This window comes from Aquarana catesbeiana, linkage group LG04, assembly GCF_042186555.1.
Source record: "Aquarana catesbeiana isolate 2022-GZ linkage group LG04, ASM4218655v1, whole genome shotgun sequence".
Lineage (NCBI taxonomy): Eukaryota > Metazoa > Chordata > Amphibia > Anura > Ranidae > Aquarana > Aquarana catesbeiana.
In genome coordinates this window covers 368,816,424-368,838,740 of record NC_133327.1, presented here as the reverse complement: position 1 = coordinate 368,838,740, position 22,317 = coordinate 368,816,424, and the positions used below count along the sequence as shown (strand labels likewise).

Genomic DNA, 22,317 nt, shown 5'->3' with positions numbered 1-22,317 from the left:
CTGCGCAGGCGCTGCGCCTGCGCAGTACAGGGGGGGAACTTATCCGCCGAGGGAACATTCTCGGCAAGACACCGGGTCTAGCTAAAGATTTTCGGCTTCTGCGGCCACAGCTGTTGTATCCTTCCACAACAAAAAAAGAGTCCCCAGCTTGCAGGCAGAAATAGAGAACACGCAGGCAAGGAAAGAACAAACAAAAAACAATAACATCTGCAAATACTACCATGTGGATTTTGGGGGTGCTTAAATAATTTTTGGGGAGGCTTGAGCACACCCAAGCACCCACCTAGCGCCGCCCCTGATTAGGTGACTTCTGACGGCAATTGGTTCCACTAGATTTTAGTTAGGGGTATCAGAGTAAAGAGGGCTGAATACAAATGCACGCCACACTTTTCAGATATTTATTTGTAAAACAAATTGAAAATCATTTATCATTTTCCTTCCACTTCACAATTATGTGCCACTTTGTTGGTCTATCACATAAAATCCTAATAAAATACATTTACGTTTTTGGTTGTAAAAATTTCAAGGGGTATGAATACTTTTTCAAGATACTCTAGTTGCAAGAAAGAAAATCATTCAAGAAAGAAAACCAATTGGTGGTCCCCAATGCTACAATGTTGGAATGTCTCTCAGCATCATCACGTCCAGTAGAGAGCTATGGACCCTGCGCTGGTCTTGATGACTTCAGGACCTCAGACCGCTGGACAGAGGCGTATCTAGTGAAAATGGCGCCTATGGCAAGCACTGAAACTGCGCCCCTGTCAAAACATTTAAAACCCATCTTTCAGATAACCTTAACAAAAAAAAAAACAGCTAACAAAACTACAAGTCAAGCTCTTGAATTACCCCTTACACCAGAGTCAATAGCGTTACATCTTATATCACAGTTCCCCCCTTAGAGTTCCCAGAGAGCCCCCCCTTACATCAAAATCTACAGAGTTCCAATTCACACTGGGAAATCTGATCTAAAGAATGCTGTGGACTCTGGTGTCATCTTTATATACACTGTAAGGGGGGGGGGGGACTCTGACACAAAGGGGATCTCTGCAGACTGGGATATAGGGGGGCCTCTGATGTGAGGGGGTCTCTGGATATCACAGAGTCCAGAGATCCCACTTACATCAGCGTTCCCCTTTACCCCAGAGTCTGCAGAATTTCCCCTTAAAGCAGTGTGCCAGACAATAAGTATTTCTAGACAGGGGTCAGGTCAGCCATGGCAGCCCTGTAACAGCACAGAGCCTTTTACTTTATATGACAAGCCCCCCCACCCCAGTATGTGTGAGCATTTCCCCACCTCCATAGGACTACAAACTCCAGCATAGTAGGCTGTGCTCTTATTTCTCTGCTGCTCCCCAGTGCCCCACACACACAGTGTGACTGAGAATGATGACTGCACTAATATACAAGAGGACACCTCAAAAAATAATTCAGCTGTCATCAAGTGATATTTATCATCCCTTGGGTAGTGACATATCCTTTTTATGGAGAAATCTGGGGTTTATTAGACCCCTGATCCCTCCTCTGCCCTCCAAGGCATATTGGCTGCTTTCTTAGCTGGTACCAGCCAGGTAAATGCAGAACTGATACTGGAAGTGATGAGATCTTCATAACTTATGGCCTCAGTTTTCACAGAGAAGAGGGAGAAACTGATGTTCCTCCTTCTTCTTTGTGCGCTGCCAATCCGACCAGATGGAATGGGAGAGCCTAGGAGAACAGGGGAGGGCTGTGGCTGAATGCAGCAGGGATCATTTTTACTGTGCAAAATGCTTCATGGCCACAGCATATATTATCCACCCTCGGCTGATGTGCAAAATAAGGGGAAGTGGTTGGGGACAGTAAAAAGACACACATGACGTTTTTACCCCTCTCCCAAACACAAGTGTGAGGGCACATTCACACAGGGCACAGGAACCCATGTCTCATGCAGAGACTTTTACCAGCACAGTGTTGTGTACATCCTCATGCTGAAGTTCCATTTCTATTAGGACATGCACCCTCAAGACATATTGGGACACAGTGCCTTTGTCCCTGCAGCCATGTGTCCCAAAATAAATGAATGGGACACTGGCATCAGGATGCACACAAAACTGTGCCAGTAAAAGTCTGTGCATGGGAGATGGATGTCTGTGCCTTGTGTGAATGAGCCCTAAATGAATGCCAAGGATGCATTTCACTGTCCCATCATCATTACTATGATAATTACACACACAGTACAGGTGATGTGGCTTAAAACACCTGTACTGTGTGACTATCATGATAATAATAATTGAAATAAATAGCAGCCAAATGTGATCAACATGATCAATGAAGATGATCACATTTAGCTGTATATAATTCAGTCATGGGCAACAAGCCATGACATGGGTGAAGGGGGCTGGGTGTGTGCTGTCTTCACTGTGACTGTACCTTTTGAGAGAAAAATAATCGCTCAGTAGAAATAGTGTGCTGCTGTGCTGTTACTTTCTGTGTGTTCACACAGACACTGCACTGAGGAGGAGGAGGAGGAGGAGGAGGAGGAGGAGGACAGCCACTGCTGTTGATTTCCCTTCAGTCCGAGCCCGCCGTCTTCTCAAACTTATTTACTGGAGGAGTCGGGCAGTGAAGTGGTATTTTGATATCTCTCCGCCCAGCTGGAACTTTATTGCCATTAACTGCATACAAGGGGGAGGAGTTGATATTCCAGCAAGCCGAATTAGAAAAAAGAATCCCTCTATTCTACAGCCTCCTGGGCCCCTGTGATCGATCTGATGGGGCCCAAAAAAATATGATTTAGACTACACAGGAGCCATGGCCTGAAGGGAGAGATGAGTGCATGAAAATATTGCCTGCAGCTTCATCAAGAGGATCAGTCTCTGCATAAGCCACTGGCAGTGCAGCCGTCCCTCCTGCTGGGCATGTGGCTGGGCTCTGCTTTTGCACTGATAGGACCCCGAGCAAGAAGGTCTGCCAGAGACATCTCCTGACTGAGTCCACTCCACAGTCCACGTGTCCTGTCCAGAAATACAGCGGCCCCGATGCCACCTCTATAGTCCTGGCTATAGCATCCCTGACAGCAGGCGGCGGAGTGATATTCAGCTGTCAGGGAGGCTGTAGCCGGAACTATAGAGGTAGCATCGGGAAATGCGGCCATCTGCCTGCTTAATCCGCGACCAATGACTGCACTCACAGGAGTAACACAGCCAAATGAGAAATGGTCCCACTCGCAGCGCTGCCATTGTCCTTTAGCAAAGGTTCTGAAAAAGAGATCCTGCTTATGCTCGGGAGCCTGGAGGGAAGAAGAGACCCTCAGACCCTGGTAAGTGCCTTGCTGCCCAGCCACTAACCAGCGCCCCTTTCATATGGCGCCCATGGCACTTGCCATGGCTGCCATACCCTAGATACGTCACTGCCGCTGGATCAATGGAAAGAAGATGTTGCAGGGATTGGTCTATCAGCATGGAGGAGCAAAGGATTGAGTAAGTAAATTTACTTCAACAAGTCCCCTAGATCTAAATGATTAACCTGTGCAGCGTGGATGCAGCTCCACTGCAAGGGATCATTTTCAAGTGTCCCATAGTTGGGCTTTAAACAAATCTTATGGTGTACACTACACAGGTAGCAGTTAGCCTCACATAATTGTACAATGCTCCAATCACATACTACTTTTGTAGTTTACTCCATAGGGAGTTATGTATTCCAGCGATCAATTGCTACTTCTATTGATCAGTCATTAGCAATTTCAGAAGCACAGTTGAACTACTAAAACATCCCTTGTAGCTATAGCTTTTTCTTTTCAGCATACCATGGAAAATTTGGATTATGATGAAAACTTGTAATAGAATTTGATTTGAGAAGGTGGACAAAAATATCAGCTGTATGTCACAGAAAGATGTTAAAATTCAAATGGCTGACCTAATACTAAACAAGCATATACTGTATCTATAAAAATGAGCACATTGTTATGCACGTTGTCTTTTAATGAACATACCTGTAGGCTTGACCAGGTGTACCACAAAGAATTCCATTTTCTTCTATTTCTGTCTTCAGTTCTGATAACTGGGAAGCTAATTGCTTCTCTAGGGATTGGATGCGATCACTAGAAGATATTCTGTACACTTCACTCATTATCTAGGTTTTGGTAAAGAGGAAAGAGAAATAATAATGAAACACCCTGAAGACACAGCAGCCACTTGGAGCCTGCATTGCGAACAGCTAGAGTAAAAAAGTTTATGCTTATAATTATTACTTTCTTTTTCTGTCACTTATCTTTACCAATCACCAATTTATCTAGGAAAGGAAAACTGCACAAAACAGGATAGCCTTAATAGGTGACCATCTTATATGTCTGGGTTTACGTTTTGAAAGGTGAAACTTCCTTCAAATGTATGAAATCAGTATTTTTTTTTTTTTGCTTTGGAAGGAGTAGGGAAAGTTAGCCCCTCTGTTTTAAAGTTGTATTGTCCCCCTTCTCCTTCTGGAGGAGATTCACCCCATTTTTTTAAGTGGTAGTAAACTCTGTTACACCACTTGTACCTATAGGTAAGCCTATAATAAGGCTTACCTGTAGGTACTGTGAATATCTTATAAACTTGCACCGTTCAAGAGATATGTAGAGTGCATGCAGTCGATGACATCACTGGCGCATGCGCTCTGAAGGTCCAGCTTACAGTGCCGGACCTTCAGAGCCCATGCCGGAAACGGCAGTTCCTGCGCACATGCATGACGTCATCACGCACCCGCCCACTCATTTAGCCGGAGGCCTCGAACCCGGAAGGAAGACCGGGGAAGATGTCAGCTGTCTCAGCAGAGGGCTTCGTTCTAAGGTAAGTCTATCATAATGTGCTAGTATGCAATGCATACTAGCACATTATGACAAAAAAATCTGAATAGGGTGCAGAGGCATTAAAAACGATCTAAGGTGTTTATTAATGTCTGTGTCCAAATTCAATGAAAAAAGAGTAAAACCATGCATGAATCCAATATACTGCTATAATAGCATCAGCTACTGTGATAGAGAGATAATGGTTACCGGTTCGTCACTATTTTGGACGGGATACCTCCAGAGCAATGGGAAAGCATGGACAAAAAATGAGAGAGGATGGGGCCAAGTAAGGCCACCTAGAAAGCCCTTATGGAGAATCAACCATGGTATACCATGATAAATTATAAACTTTATTGTTGTATCAAAAGATGTGTTAAAATTCCACTAAATGTAACATAATACATGTGAGGAATATTACCCTATTATACCCATCAATAAAAAAAATACATACAAAACAGTGAAAATGACAACGTTGTCACACTAAGGCGCCAGACCTAGGGGCCCCACACATGCACTTCTATATATACGTCCAGGCTAATAATAAAAACCTGAGTGGTACTGCTGTGTATCAATTAACTTGATATTGCATGAAAAATGGATACTTAAAGTTGGACTCAGTCTTGAGAGAAGTGTTGGCTAAGGCCCCTTTCACACTGGGGCGGTGGGGGCGTCGGCGGTACAACAGCGCTATTTTTAGCGCTGCTGTACCGTCGTTCTTGCAGCGGTATTCGGCCGCTAGCGGTGCGGTTTTAACCCCCGCTGGCGGCCGAAAAAGGGTTAAAATCTCTCGTACAGCGCGGCTATAGCCGCGGTATTGCCGCGGTATAGCCGCGCTGTCCCATTGATTTCAATGGGCAGGAGCGGTGAAGAAGCGGTGAATACACCGCTCCTTCACCGCTCCAAAAAAGCGGTTTGCAGGACTTTTTTCACCATCCTGCCTGCGCACCGCTTCAGTGTGAAAGCCCTCGGGCTTTCACACTGAACAAACAGCGGAGGCTGTTTAGGGGCGGTTTGCAGGCGGTATTTTTAGCGCAATGCCGCCTGCAAACCGCCCCAGTGTGAAAGGGGTCTAAGTGTCAATAAAGGACTATTAGCATAATAGTAGGTCCATGAATAAGCTCCATAATAGTGTGTTAATTGATAACTGTAGACCATTTCCAAAGCACAACCGATGCAAATATTTAAACAAAATTGCTGTAAAAGTCTATAGAAACAAGTTGTGGGGTGTGAATACTTGGTTAACCTTGTTTAAGCACAAAACCTGTATAGATCACCCTCCATTTACTCCCAAAAATAGCTGATGCTGCAGTGCTGGACCTTCAGAGCTCATACCGGAAACAGCGGTTCCCACGCGCATGCGTGACGTCATCGCGCCCCTGGCCACTCATTAGGCCTCGAACTCGGAAGGAAGACCGGGGAAGATGTCAGCCGTCTCAGTGGAGGGATTCATTCTAAGGTAAGTCTATCATAATGTGCTAGTATGCAATGCATACTAGCACATTATGACATTGCCTTGCAGGGAATTTTCTTTTAATCGCCTGCGGTTTACTAGTGCCTTAAATTTTATTTAAAAATCTAAAACAAAAAATCTGAATAGGGTGCAAAGGCATTAAAAACGCTCTAAGGTGTTTATTAATGTCTGTGTCCACACTGGGGAAATTCAACTTCTCAATTTGTTTGGTGACCACTGTCACTAACAGAATCGGTACTCACCCCAGTGATTAGACAGGGAGCAACTGTAACTCGCAGTTTACTAAACAAGTGTAAAGTTAGAAATGATAATACAAAACGGGGTTCAGGATAGCAAAGAACATGCATACACTGCAGAATAATTACAAAACAGATTATGAAAGCTGCACAAACATGGACTTTTCACAGCAATGTCTCTGACATTGTTACCTATTTAGGGTAACACGTGGCTGGATAGCATACTTTCTATAAGTCTCTATGACAGATATGTTAAATATGTCCGGCTAGAGGTAGAACACCCAAGTAATTGGCACCTCATCCCAAATAGTTAATTATGTGGAGTGAAGAAAGTAAAGGGGGATTGTTACGGTGCTTACAGATCATAATGGAAACCATTTATTTAAAAAGGTATATAATTTTAATGAGAATAAAGTTAAAACAAAACAGGGCCACTTTGTTCACAAATAATCAACATTTCATAGTGAAGGTGGTCGTATAGCGAATGTTCAACTCTAACAGAAGTTTCATATTTGTATATTAGCCCGACATGTTTCACCTAATAGCTTCATCAGGGGATATACGTATAAGGAAAATGCGTAAAACTGTACAAAAATACAAAAAGGAATGAAATAAGTACGAAACTCTATAACAGAGTTTCAAGCTGAGGCCCTCCACTTTAGTAAATCAGCACAGAACACAGCTACTTTGTCCCCATAAACAGTGCCCCTCACCATGAAGTTCTGGGTAGCTCTGGTAATGCAGGTGGACAGCTGGAAGGATCCAAGGCCTAAGGACAAAGCTCCACTCCACTGGAACTGCAGTACTCTGGTAGAAACTGTATAGGAGGGGTCTAACCAGTGAACCCAAAAAATGAAAAACACGTGGATGCTTACATTTTGTCTGTACTGTAGAAATTGACTTTTCATAGAAATAAGGCAATTTACAGCAATGACACCACATATGTTGCAGGTCATACACTTCTTCAGGCAGTAGAGGGCAGTGTTTATCCATAAGGCACTTCCTAATAGTAATATTACAAACTAAGGATGGGACGAACATGCCCCTGTTCGGTTCGCAGCAGAACTCCCGAACAGGGGAGATGTTCTTACCCGAACGGCGAACCCTATTGAAGTGTATGGGAGCCGAACAGGAAAAATCAAAAGTGCCCATTTTGAAAGCTTATATGCAGGTAATTTGCCATAAAAGGGGCATGGGGGTCTGGGTACTGTCCTGGGGGACATGTATCAATAAATTTTATTTTATTTTTTAAACAATAGTTTTTCAGGAGCAGTGATTTTAATTATGCTTAAAGTGCAACAATAAAAATGAAAAATTCCTTTAAATATAGTGTCTGGGGGCAGGGGCGTAACTAGAAATAGCTGGGCCCCATAGCAAAATGTTGTATGGGGCCCCCCTGCAAACAGCCCCCCCCCCCCCCACAGCTGCCCTAGTGTCAATGCAGCGTGACCTGTGCCCAATACAGCGTGACCTGTGCCCCATACAGCGTGATCTGTGCCCAATACAGCCTGGTCTGCCTGTGCCCCATACAGCCCCACCTATGCAGAGGAAGAGGCAAGCCACCCGGATCAGCAGAGAGCGGGATTGCCCGCTGTAATAGCTTTCATTTGAATTTCCTGTCTTCCCGGGGCTCATCGTCACATAGCCCCACCTCATGGCCCAACGCCTTTGATGACGTCACATGTCCCGCATTGGATCGGTGTTCTGTCTATCAAAGGCACCGGGCCAAAAGGTGGAGCTATGTGACGTGAGCCCCGGGAACACTGGAAGTTCTAATGAAAGCTCTTACATCGGGCAATTCAGCTCTCTGCTGATGCGGACAGCTCGCCTCTTCCTTTCCTCTCTCTTCCCCTGGCTGGGAGACTGTGCCGGCGGTGCTCTTATCCTCACTGGGCCCCACTCGACTGCGGGCCCCATAGCGCCCGCATGGGTCGCTATGGTGGTAGTTACGCTCCTGGCCTCAGGCGACCCGGGACACAACTCAGCGGCGATTTGCAAAACGGCTTCTGTATAGAAGTCAATGCAAGTCGCCCCCAAAGTCGTACAGAAACCTTTTTCTAAGTCGGAGCGACTTGCGTCGCTCTGATTAGAACGGTTCCATTGCAGAGAACGAGACGCTACTTGTCAGGCAACTAGCAGTTTTCTCTACTGGCTAATAAAAAAAAAATGCTGTATAAAAATGCGCAAGTCACGCATAAAAACGCTTATGCCCCGTACACACGGTCGGATTTTTTGACGGAAAATGTGTGATAGGACCTTGTTGTCAGAAATTCCGACCGTGTGTGGGCTCCATCACACATTTTCCATCAGATTTTCTGACACACAAAGTTTGAGAGCTTGCTATAAAATTTTCTGACAACAAAATCTGTTGTCGGAATTTCCGATTGTGTGTACACAAATCCTACACACAAAGTGCCACGCATGCTCAGAATAATTAAAGAGATGAAAGCTATTGGCTAATGCCCCGTTTATAGTCCCGACGTACGTGTTTTACGTCACCGCGTTCAGAACGATCGGATTTTCCGACAACTTTGTGTGACCGTGTGTATGCAAGACAAGTTTGAGCCAACATCTGTCGGAAAAAATCCTAGGATTTTGTTGTCGGAATGTCCGATCAATGTCCGACCGTGTGTACGGGGCATCAGAGCTCTAATGTTGCTGAGGTTGATCTGTTGTTGTGGAGGGTCTAGCTTTGCAAAGTAGAGTCTATTGTTACTGGTGGGGTCTTATATTGCTGGGTTGTCAAATGTTGCTGCTGGGGGATCTATTATTGCTGGTGGGGATCAATTGTTGCTGACTACTGGGAGATCTATTGTTGCTGGGGTGGATCTGTTGTCGCGGGGGGGTCTAGCGTTGCAAAGCAGAGTCTATTGTTGCTGCTGGGGGATCTATTGTTGCTGTGGGGGTTGTCAATCTACTGTTGAATTTGGGGTCTATTGTTGCTGGGGTGGACCTATTGTTGCAGGGGGTCTATCATTGCGAAGTAGAGTCTATTGTTGCTGGTGGTGTCTTACATATGCTGGGGTGTCAATTGTTGCTGGGGATCTACTGTTGAGGTTGCGTCTATTATTGCTGGCTGCTGGGAGATCTATTGTTGCTGGGGTGGATCTTTTGTTGCTAGGGGGGTGTATTGTTGCTGGGAGGGCATTCATTGTTACAGTGGGTCTAATGTTCCTGGGGGGGGGGGGGTCTTTTGTTGCTGCCTGCAGGGGATATATTTTACTGCTTTTATTGTAATCATTATCAAATTTCTTAACACCACAGAAATATACTTGGCCCTGTATTCTCTAAAAGGGGCGGTACTGGAAGGTGGGTGGAACCATGGGACGGTGCTCAGAGGTAGGTAGGGGGTGGAACCAAGGGACGGTGCTCAGAGGTGGGTAGGGTGTGGAACCAAGGGACGGTGCTCAGAGGTGGGTAGGGGGTGGAACCAAGGGACGGTGCTCAGAGGTGGGTAGGAGGCGGAGACAAGGAGTGACTCAGAAGGGCGGAGTACCTGCATTTATTCTCTGAGAAAAAAAGCCCTGATTTGATGTACAGTTTCTGTTGGTACTTATAAGTATTACATATATTGAACATTACGTGCGGCCCTTTGGCAATGTCAGGGGCCACATTTGAGGTCCCCTTTAGCTCATAGGTTGACAATCACGGATGTACAGTCTGATCACTGGGGGAGGGGAGACTGAGGAAATGCTTCCTCCTGGCTGCAGCAAACCGATGACATCATCTCAGACTAGACAAAGTCACTGACTGGAGCTCAAGGACACTTTTTAAAGATAAAAGGTGGAACAATGATCCTGTTTCTGTATATTGTGACATGTCAGGAATTTTCTCATACAGACTTGTGAAGTTACTGACAGATCCACTTTAACCACTAGGCGTCTGCATTATAGCCGAAAGACGGCTACAGCGCGGACTCCAATTGCCGGGAGGGCGTCCCTGGACGTCCTCCTGTTTACTTCCGCGTTGCGTGCTCCCGCGGGCGCGCATCGGGGAAGTTTTGTGCTGGCCGTGTCCCTTGGACACAGCCAGTCACAGATCGCTGAAAACTGCCAATCATATCGGCCGTTTTCACTGCGATCGGCGGTGCCAATGAGAGACGATCTCATATGTAAACATATGAGATCATCTCTCATCGCCGGCTCTCCCTCCTCACACAGAGACAGCATGTGAGGAGGGAGAGCGAAGCGCTGTGGCGGTAAGTGAAAAGAAAAAAAAAAAAAAGAAAAAAAAAGTGTCGTCCCTGCCATCTGTCCCTGCTGTCATGTCCCTGCCATCTGTCCCTGCCATCTGTCCCTGCTGTCATGTCCCTGCCATCTGTCCCTGCTGTCATGTCCCTGCCATCCTTCCCTGCTGTCATGTCCCTGCCATCTTTTCCTGCTGTCATGTCCCTGCCATCTGTCCCCAGGGCCATCTGTCCCCACTGCCACGTATAAGTGCCATCTGTCATCAGTGCCACATAGTGCCATCTGTCATCAGTGCCACTTGTCAGTGTCATGTGCCATCTGTCATCAGTGTCACGTGTCATCAGTGCCACGTATCAGTGCCATCTGTCATCAGTGCCACGTATCAGTGCCATCTGTCATCAGTGCCACGTATTAGTGCTAAATGTCATCAGTGCCACGTATTAGTGCCATCTGTCATCAGTGTCATGTATTAGTGCCATCTTTCATCAGTGCCACGTATTAGTGCCATCTGTCATCAGTGTCACGTGTCATCAGTGCCACGAATTAGTGCCATCTGTCATCAGTGCCACGTATTAGTGACATCTGTCATCAGTGCCACGTATTAGTGCCATCTGCCATCAGTGCCATGTATTAGTGCCATCTGTCTTCAGTGCCACAACAGTGCCACGTATCAGTGCCATTTGTCATCAGTGCCACGTCCGTGTCACATGTCATTGCCCTGGTTCTCCAGGGCCATCTGTCATCAGTGCCAAATAGTGCTCAGGAGGAGTAGCAGAATGTATTTTGGGGCGTTATTTGTGGTATACACATGCCATGTGAGAGAAATAACCTATTACAATGACAATTTTGTGGGAAAAAAAAAATCTTCATTTTGCAAAGAATTGTGGGAAAAAATGACAACATCAAAAACCTCACCATGCATCTTACTAAACACCTTGGAAGGTCTACTTTCAAAAAAGGGGTCATTTGGGGGGTATTTGTACTTTCCTGACTTGTTAGGGTCGCAAGAAATGAGATAGGCCGTCAGTACATCAGGTGTGATCAATTTTTTATGATTTGCACCATAACTTGTAGACTCTCTAACTTTCACAAAGACCAAATAATATCCACTAATTTGGGTTATTTTTACCAAAGATATGTAGCATTATAAATTGTGGCCAAAAATCATGAAGAAAAATTACTAATTTGCAAAATTTTATCACAGAAACAAAGAAAAATGCGTTTTTTTTTTCAAAATTTTCAGTCTTTTTTCATTTATAGCGCAAAAAATAAAAAACTCAGAGGTGATCAAATACCACCAAAACAAAGCTCTATTTGTATGAAAAAAAGGACAAAAAATTCATTTGGGTACAGTATTACATGACTGAGTAATTGTCATTCAAAGTGTGAGAGCGCTGAAAGCTGAAAATTGGTCTGGTCACGAGGTGGGTTTAAGTGCCCAGTTGTCAAGTGGTTAAACTAGACCCAAGTGTTCCTTTAACCGCTTAAGGACCGCCCCCACGTACATATACTGCGGCAGGGCGGCACTTTAGCACGAAATCACCTACCTGTACATGATTTTTTTCTTCCCCTGTTAGCACACCAACTCTGTGCGGCTCAGGTGGACAGACACCATATCAACCCCCCCTCCCCACCCCCCACTTGTCACAGCCGCTCACCTCGGGTTTGGACAGCAGAGGACACCCCCATTGCACTTTGTATTGGCACACTAATAGCGCCCCCTACCTTCTATTTAAATATAACCCTGCTATACCTAGTTCAAGAACACCATCACAATCAGAGAAGTCCAGGATTCAAATGGATTGAAGGGACTGACTCTGCAGCACCCAAGTATAAACTCCTCTCTTTGCCTTCATGTAATACCCATCAGCAGCACTCGCATAGCTCCCAACTGTCCCTGATTTCGAGGGACTGTCCCTGATTTGGAATAAAGTCCCTCTGTCCCTCTTTCCTCCTCATTTGTCCCTCATTTTGCTCTGATCTATGCAGTTATATATAACAGGTACCTTTTTTTCTTTCAAAACGTGTTTCCCAGTGCTAAACCTTTCATCCAATTTCAAAATTGCTGCATTTGTACATTTCAGAAGCCAAAATAAAGGAATAGTAGAGGGGGAAAAAAAGCACTTGTGGGTTTAACTAATATTTTTTTGTATAATTCTCCTTTAAGGGGGTGTGGCAGGGGGTGTGTCCTATGCCTAAATACTTTTGCTAACAGTTGTCCCTCGTTCCCATCTCAAGAGGTATGAGCACTTGTTGTATAAAGTGACATTTATAAAGTGACATCTGCTCTGACAGCTAAAGCTGTCACTGGGGCTGCTGATAAGGCAGTACAGTTACATACTATCTGGCTTCCCCCCCCCCAGGGGCGCCGCACCCCCCATTCATGCTAATTTAACCACTTGCCGACCGCCTAACGACGATATACGTCGGCAGAATGGCACGGGCAGGCAGAATCACGTACATATACGTGATCTGCCTCCCGCGGGTGGGGGGTCCAATCGAACCCCCCCCCCCCCCAATGCCCGAGGCAGTCGGCTTGTGACTAAGAGTGATGAGAGGTGAGGGGGAGACCATCCGTTCGTGGCCCCCCCCTCGCGATCGCTCCCAGCCAATGAGAATCTTCCTTTGCTGCTGTATGCTAAACAGCACCAAAGGAAATGATGTCATCTCTCCTCGGCTCGGTATTTTCCGTTCCGGCGCCGAGGTGTGAGTGTAAAACACACACACACTCAGTAGAACTTGCAAGGCACACATTACACCCCCGATCCTCCCCGATCACCCCGCAATCACCCCCCCCCCCCCCCCGTCACACTGACACCAAGCAGTTTTTTTTTTTCTGATTACTGCATTGGTGTCAGTTTGTGACAGTTAGTGTGGTAGGGCAGTTAGTGTTAGCCCCCTTTAGCTCTAGGGTACCCCCCTAATAAAGTTTTAACCCCTTGATCACCCCCCGTCACCAGTGTCACTAAGCGATCATTTTTCTGATCGCTGTATTAGTGTCACTGGTGACGCTAGTTAGGGAGCTAAATATTTAGGTTCGCCATCAGCGTTTTATAGCGACAGGGACCCCCATATACTATCTAATAAATGTTTTAACCCCTTGATTGCCCCCTAGTTAACCCTTTCACCACTGATCACCGTATAACTGTTACGGGTGACGCTGGTTAGTTCGTTTATTTTTTATGGTGTCAGGGCACCCGTTGTTTATTACCGAATAAAGGTTTAGCCCCCTGATCACCCAGCGGTGATATGCGTCGCCCCAGGCAGCGTCAGATTTGCGCCAGTACCGCTAACACCCACGCACGCAGCATACGCCTCCCTTAGTGGTATAGTATCTGAATAGATCAATATCTGATCCGATCAGATCTATACTAACGTCCCAAGCAGTTTAGGGTTCCCAAAAACGCAGTGTTAGCGGGATCAGCCCAGATACCCGCTAGCACCTGCGTTTTGCCCCTCCGCCCGGCCCAGCCCAGCCCACTCAAGTGCAGTATCGATCGATCACTGTCACTTACAAAACACTAAACGCATAACTGCAGCGTTCGCAGAGTCAGGCCTGATCCCTGCGATCGCTAACATTTTTTTTGGTAGCGTTTTGGTGAACTGGCAAGCACCAGCCCCAGGCAGCGTCAGGTTAGCGCCAGTACCGCTAACACCCACGCACGCACCGTACACCTCTCTTAGTGGTATAGTATCTGAACGGATCAATATCTGATCCGATCAGATCTATACTAGCATCCCCAGCAGTTTAGGGTTCCCAAAAATGCAGCGTTAGCGGGATCAGCCCAGATACCTGCTAGCACCTGCGTTTTGCCCCTCCGCCCGGCCCAGCCCACCCAAGTGCAGTATCGATCGATCACTGTCACTTACAAAACACTAAACGCATAACTGCAGCATTCGCAGAGTCAGGCCTGATCCCTGCGATCGCTAACAGGTTTTTTTTGGTAGCATTTTGGTGAACTGGCAAGTACCAGCGGCCTAGTACACCCCGGTCGTAGTCAAACCAGCACTGCAGTAACACTTGGTGACGTGGCGAGTCCAATAAGTGCAGTTCAAGCTGGTGAGGTGGCAAGCACAAGTAGTGTCCCGCTGCCACCAAGAAGAAGACAAACAGGCCCGTCGTGCCCATAATGCTCTTCCTGCTGCATTCGCCAATCCTAATTGGGAACCCACCACTTCTGCAGCACCTGTACTTCCCCCATTCACATCCCCCAACCAAATGCAGTCGGCTGCATGAGAGGCATTTTCTTTATGTCCTCCCGAGTACCCCTACCCAACTAACCACCCCAAAAAGATGTCGTGTCTGCAGCAAGCGCAGATATAGACGTGACACCCGCTATTATTTTCCTTCCTGTCCTGACAATCCTGGTCTTTGGATTGGTGAATGTTTTGAACGCTACCATTCACTAGTTGAGTATTAGCGTAGGGTACAGCATTGCACAGACTAGGCAGACTTTCACAGGGTCTCCCAAGATGCCACCGCATTTTGAGAGACCCGAACCTGGAACCGGTTACAGTTATAAAAGTTACAGTTACAAAAAAAAGTGTAAAAAAAAAAAAAAAACACACAAACAAAAATATAAAATAAAAAAAAATAGTTGTCGTTTTATTGTTCTCTCTCTCTATTCTCTCTCTATTGTTCTGCTCTTTTTTACTGTATTCTATTCTGCAATGTTTTATTGTTATTATGTTTTATCATGTTTGCTTTTCAGGTATGCAATTTTTTATACTTTACCGTTTACTGTGCTTTATTGTTAACCATTTTTTTGTCTTCAGGTACGCCATTCACGACTTTGAGTGGTTATACCAGAATGATGCCTGCAGGTTTAGGTATCATCCTGGTATCATTCTTTTCAGCCAGTGGTCGGCTTTCATGTAAAAGCAATCCTAGCGGCTAATTAGCCTCTAGACTGCTTTTACAAGCAGTGGGAGGGAATGCCCCCCCACCGTCTTCCGTGTTTTTCTCTGGCTCTCCTGTCTCAACAGGCAACCTGAGAATGCAGCCGGTGATTCAGCCAGCTGACCATAGAGCTGATCAGAGACCAGAATGGCTCCAAACATCTCTATGGCCTAAGAAACCGGAAGCTACGAGCATTTCATGACTTAGATTTCGCCGGATGTAAACAGCGCCATTGGGAAATTGGGGAAGCATTTTATCACACCGATCTTGGTGTGGTCAGATGCTTTGAGAGCAGAGGAGAAATCTAAGGTCTAATAGACCCCAATTTTTTTCAAAAAAGAGTACCTGTCACTACCTATTGCTATCATAGGGGATATTTACATTCACAGAGATAACAATAAAAATGATTAAAAAAAAAAAAAAAAAATGAAAGGAACAGTTTAAAAATAAGATAAAAAAGCACCCCTGTCCCCCCCTGCTCTCGCGCTAAGGCGAACGCAAGCGTCGGTCTGGCGTCAAATGTAAACAGCAATTGCACCATGCATGTGAGGTATCACCGCGAAGGTCAGATCGAGGGCAGTAATTTTAGCAGTAGACCTCCTCTGTAAATCTAAAGTGGTAACCTGTAAAGGCTTTTAAAGGCTTTTAAAAATGTATTTATTTTGTTGCCACTGCACGTTTGTGCGCAATTTTAAAGCATGTCATGTTTGGTATCCATGTACTCGGCCTAAGATCATCTTTTTTATTTCATGAAACATTTTGGCAATATAGTGTGTTTTAGTGCATTAAAATTTAAAAAAGTGTGTTTTTCCCCAAAAAATGCATTTGAAAAAATCGCTGCGCAAATACTGTGTAAAAAAGAAACACCCACCATTTTAATCTGTAGGGCATTTGCTTTAAAAAAAAATATATAATGTTTGGGGGTTCAAAGTAATTTTCTTGCAAAAAAAAATAATTTTTTCATGTAAACAAAAAGTGTCAGAAAGGGCTTTGTCTTCAAGTGGTTAGAAGAGTGGGTGATGTGTGACATAAGCTTCTAAATGTTGTGCATAAAAAGCCAGGACAGTTCAAACCCCCCCCCCCCCCCCCAAATGACCCCATTTTGGAAAGTAGACACCCCAAGCTATTTGCTGAGAGGCATGTCGAGTCCATGGAATATTTTATATTGTGACACAAGTTGCGGGAAAGAGACAAATTTATTTATTTTTTTTGCACAAAGTTGTCACTAAATGATATATTGCTCAAACATGCCATGGGAATATGTGAAATTACACCCCAAAATACATTTTGTTGCTTCTCCTGAGTACGGGGATACCACATGTGTGAGACTTTTTTGGAGCCTAGCCTCGTACGGGACCCCGAAAACCAAGCACCACCTTCAGACTTTCTAAGGGCGTAAATTTTTGATTTTTGATTTCACTCTTCACTGCCTATCACAGTTTCGGAGGCCATGGAATGCCCAGGTGGCACAAAACCCCCCCAAATGACCCCATTTTGGAAAGTAGACACCCCAAGCTATTTGCTGAGAGGTATAGTGAGTATTTTGCAGACCTCACTTTTCGTCACAAAGTTTGGAAAATTTAAAAAAGAAAAAAAAATGTTTCTTCATTTTCAAAAACAAATGAGAGCTGCAAAATACTCACCATGCCTCTCACTAGCTTGGGGTGTCTACTTTCCAAAATGGGGTCATTTGGGGGGGGTTGTGCCATCTGGGCATTCCATGGCCTCCGAAACTGTGATAGGCAGTGAAGAGTGAAATCAAAAATTTACACCCTTATGCCCCGTACACACGGTCGGACTTTGTTCGGACATTCCGACAACAAAATCCTAGGATTTTTTCCGACGGATGTTGGCTCAAACTTGTCTTGCATACACACGGTCACACAAAGTTGTCGGAAAATCCGATCGTTCTAAACACGGTGACGTAAAACACGTACGTCGGGACTATAAACGGGGCAGTGGCCAATAGCTTTCATCTCTTTATTTATTCTGAGCATGCGTGGCACTTTGTCCGTCGGATTTGTGTACACACGATCGGAATTTCCGACAACGGATTTTGTTGTCGGAAAATTTTATAGCAAGCTCTCAAACTTTGTGTCGGAAAATCCGATGGAAAATGTGTGATGGAGCCTACACACGGTCGGAATTTCCGACAACAAGGTCCTATCACACATTTTCCGTCGGAAAATCCGACCGTGTGTACGGGGCATTAGAAATCCTGAAGGCGGTGATTGGTTTTCGGGGCCCGTACGTGGCTAGGCTCCTAAAAAGTCCCACACATGTGGTATCCCCGTACTCAGAAGAAGCAGCTAAATGTATTTTGGGGTGCAATTCCACATATGCCCATGGCCTGTGTGAGCAATATATCATTTAGTGACAACTTTGTGCAAAAAAAAAAAAAAAAAATTTGTCACTTTCCTGCATTTTGTGTCAAAATATAAAATATTCCATGGACTCAACATGCCTCAAAGCAAATAGCTTGGGGTGTCTACTTTCCAAAATGGGGTCATTTGGGGGGGTTTTATGCCATCTGGGCATTTTATGGCCTTCAAAACTGTGATAGGTAGTGAGGAGTAAAATCAAAAATTTACGCCCTTAGAAATCCTGAAGGCAGTGATTGGTTTTCGGGGCCCCGTATGCGGCTAGGCTCCCAAAAAGTCCCACACATGTGGTATCCCCGTACTCAGGAGAAGCAGCTGAATATATTTTGGGGTGCAATTCCACATATGCCCATGGCCTGTGTGAGCAATATATCATTTACTGACAACTTTTTGTAATTTTTTTTTTTTTTTGTCATTATTCAATCACTTGGGACAAAAAAAATTAATATTCAATGGGCTCAACATGCCTCTCAGCAATTTCATTGGGGTGTCTACTTTCCAAAATGGGGTCATTTGTGGGGGTTTTGTACTGCCCTGCCATTTTAGCACCTCAAGAAATGACATAGGCAGTCATAAATTAAAGGCTGTGTAAATTCCAGAAAATGTACCCTAGTTTGTAGACGTTATAACTTTTGCGCAAACCAATAAATATACACTTATTGACATTTTTTTTACCAAAGACATGTGGCTGAATACATTTTGGCCTAAATGTATGACTAAAATTGAGTTTATTGGATTTTTTTTATAACAAAAAGTAGAAAATATAATTTTTTTTCAAAATTTTCGGTCTTTTTCCGTTTATAGCGCAAAAAATAAAAACGGCAGAGGTGATTAAATACCATCAAAAGAAAGCTCTATTTGTGGTAAGAAAAGGACACAAATTTCGTTTGGGTACAGCATTGCATGACCGCGCAATTAGCAGTTAAAGCGACGCAGTGCCACATTGTAAAAAGTGCTCTTGTCATTAAGGGGGTAAATCCTTCCGGGGCTGAAGTGGTTAAATGCAGGGTGCCAGACGCATGGATTTCAAATCATTTTTTTTTTTTTTTTTAAGCACATAATTAGAGCCTGAACCTCTAATTGGCTTCAAAAAAGGGTGGGCTTGGGGAGCAGCGGACGGCAGTCACATGACCATAAGCCCCGCCTCGCCTCCCGGCAGTTCCAACTCTTTAAAGGACTGGCGGGAGTTGGCGCCAAGGGGTTAAACAACAAAAGTGCATCAAAAACTGATCAGTGTTAAAGGGCCCTAAGTGTATGGAAACCCGAAATCAATTATTGAGTATATCTGGCATCATATCTCATTGTATACAGTTTATAAAAAAACAAATTGAATTTTACAAAGTTTCTTACCTGGAGGCCCTGCCAGTAGCAGCAGCACTTCCTGTTGCAGGATGACAACCCTAAGACACAATTTACATCAGCGTTGTCACCCTGCCATGTAAGCTACTTCAGTTGGCTGTTGGGTTGTATACATGATAGACAGCCCAATGGCCAAATGGCAGAGTGCACACAGCAGGCTGACAACACTGCTGCTAATTGCAAAGCAGGGACTTTGCATTGTAAGTCCCCATCAGGAAGTGATGTTACTGGCAGGATCTCCAGGTAAGAAACTCGGCAAAAGATTCACACAAAAGGATTTGCTTAAAGTGGCCTAATCTCATCAATTTAACGGATTCCCAACAGTTACATTCAAAGCGTTTCAATAATGGTAACTGACACAGTTGCTTGTGCTCTCAACCGAACTGTCAAGCCATCCAATGACTGGTGCCATAACTTATCACATGTGCAGCATCATGGCAGCTGCAGATCAAACAGAGGCTAAGATGGCAGCTCCCCGGCTGTAAAGGAGAGAAGGGTTTAGTTCCACTTTGAGAAAACTGTATACAGAGAGATTTGATGCCAGACATAATAAATATAGATTTGGGGATTACATACACATTCAAGGAATCTCTCCTCCTGGAAAAGCAAGCTGCCTGGCTGTCATGCTGATCCTCTGGCTCTGAGCCTTTCTTTTGCACTGACCCAGAACAAGTACACAGATTAGGAGGAGATCTGCTTTCATTGGCTCCATGCTTGTTCTGGGTCACAGCCAGGTAATCAGCATTTTCAGAAGCCACCACCATGCTTCACTGTAGGGATGGTATTGGTCAGGTGATGAGCAGTGCCTGGTTTTCTCCAGACATGAAGCTTGCCATTTAGGCCAAAGAGTTCAATCTTTGTTTCATCAGACCAGAGAATTTTGTTTCTCATTGTCTGAGAGTCCTTCAGGTGCCTTTTGGCAAACTCCAGTCATGTGCTTTTTACTGAGGAGTGGCTTCCGTCTGGCCTGATTGGTGGAAATGGTTGTTCTTCTGGAAGGTTCTTCTCTAGACATGTGCACTGCCAAAAAATATGTTTGTTTTCTTTTTGTTTGTTTTCGTTTCATTCGTTTTTTGTTTTTTTTTTCGTTTTTCGGGTCATTCGTTATGATCGCAATTAGTAAATTCGTACATTTGTAAATTCGTACATTCGTAAATTACAAAATTTGCATATTCGTAAATTAGAAAATTTGGAAATTTGGAAATTCGAAAACCCGAAAAATTAGAAAATCTAAAATAGTAACTAACTATTAATTATAGGTATTGTAATTTTCTTTCAAAATTGGCTGTTAGTGAACGTAACGAATACAAATTTATCCGAAGTTATGAAATATTCGAAATAATGATGCCGCATCTAAACAAATGGAAGGAAACCAATTCATTATGTTCCATTCGCTTGGATATGGCATTCGTTATTTTGGGTAAATTTGTATTTGTCATGCTCACTAATTTCCGACGGGAAATGTTGAATGTGAGCTTGTTGGCGGTAAGTCTGACCGTGTGTATGCTCCATCGGACATATGTTGCCAGACTTTCCACCAACAAATGTTGCCTAGCATGCTCTCAAATTTTCCGCCAACAAATATGTGTTGTTGGACTTTACGATTGTGTGTACACAAGTCCGTCGGATAAAAGTACAAACACGCATGCTCGGAATCAAGGACAAGCCGGAAGCGCTTGGTTTGGTAAAACTAGCGTTCATAATGGAGATATCACATACGTCTAGTATGTCACTACGTCCTTAATTGTTGGCCAACATTTGTGTGACCGCGTGTATGCAAGACAAGTTGGAGCCAACACCCTTCAAACAAAATTCCACGGTTTTGTTGTCGGAAAGTCCAATCGTGTGTACGAGGCTTTAGAGTACTAGGTGCTGTAGTGACCACCAGCTGGATACTGGAACCTATACGATATGTAGATATTTGCCAGCACACCAAGGATCACTTTGTTTGGACGAAAATTGATGATCCTTGGTGTGCTGGCGAATATCTACATATCGTATAAGCCTAATAATGGCACACAATGCCAAGCTGCAGTTTCCAAAGCAAACAAAATCCTTTCTTGTAGAGACATGGACTGCAGAGAAAGATATAATTTTGCCCCTGTGCAAATCATTAGTAAGACCTCATCTGGAATATGCAGTTCAGTTTTGGGTATCACTTAACAAAAAGAATATCGGGGAACTGGAGAAAGTGCAGAGAAGGGCAACCAAACTGATAAGAGGCATGGAGGAGCTCAGCTATGAGGAAAGATTAGAGGAACGTATTCTCTTTTGAGAAGAGGAAATTAAGGGGGGATATGATTAACATGTATAAATACATAAGTGGTCCATATTGTGAACTTGTTGTTGAATTATTAGATTTAAGGTCATCACAGAGAACAAGGAGGCGCTCTTTACATCTGGAAGAAAAGAGATTTCATCTCCAAATACAGAAAGGGTTTTTCACAGTAAGAGCTGTGAAGATGTGGACTAGAATCCCTCAAGAGCTGGTTCTGAGCAACTCAGTAGATTGTTTTAAGAAAGGCCTGGATTCTTTCCTGGATATACATAATATAACTGTATATTAATATTTATAGCTAAAGTTGATCCAGGGAATATTCAATTGCCACTAAGGGGATCAAGAAGGAATTTTTTTCCCCTGCTGGAGCAAATTGAATCATGCTTTATTGGGTTTTTTTTGCCTTCCTCTGGATCAACTGTGGGTATCGGATTGTATATATATCAATTTTTTTCTTCCATTTATTGGTAGAACTAGATGGTCTTTTTTCAACCAGACTAACTATGTGACTATGAATTGCATAAATAGTGGAATTCTGTCAGAGTAAGATAGGAACGGAGCCTTTGCTGGCTAGGGAGAGCATACCTGTTGAAAAAGGAAAGAATAGGTTTACTATTACAGGGTGTCTCTGTCAGTTTCCAGGAACAGTCTCATATTGGCAGCCAGATATATGCAAGGATATTTGGGAATTACAGTCTAATCCA

The 22,317-nt window shown here is 44.3% G+C and overlaps 1 protein-coding gene across 2 annotated transcripts in view; it reads right to left on the bottom strand.

Moving 5' to 3' along the window:
* Positions 1-22,317, bottom strand: part of LOC141140175 (uncharacterized) — a 323,779-nt gene that overhangs the window by 292,784 nt on the left and 8,678 nt on the right. For both annotated transcript variants that reach the window (XM_073627054.1, XM_073627053.1), the window contains exon 2: positions 3,968-4,107. In XM_073627054.1, coding sequence (XP_073483155.1) covers positions 3,968-4,104 — 137 coding nt within the window. In that variant the 5' untranslated portion in view covers positions 4,105-4,107. The remainder of the gene's footprint in view (positions 1-3,967; positions 4,108-22,317) is intronic.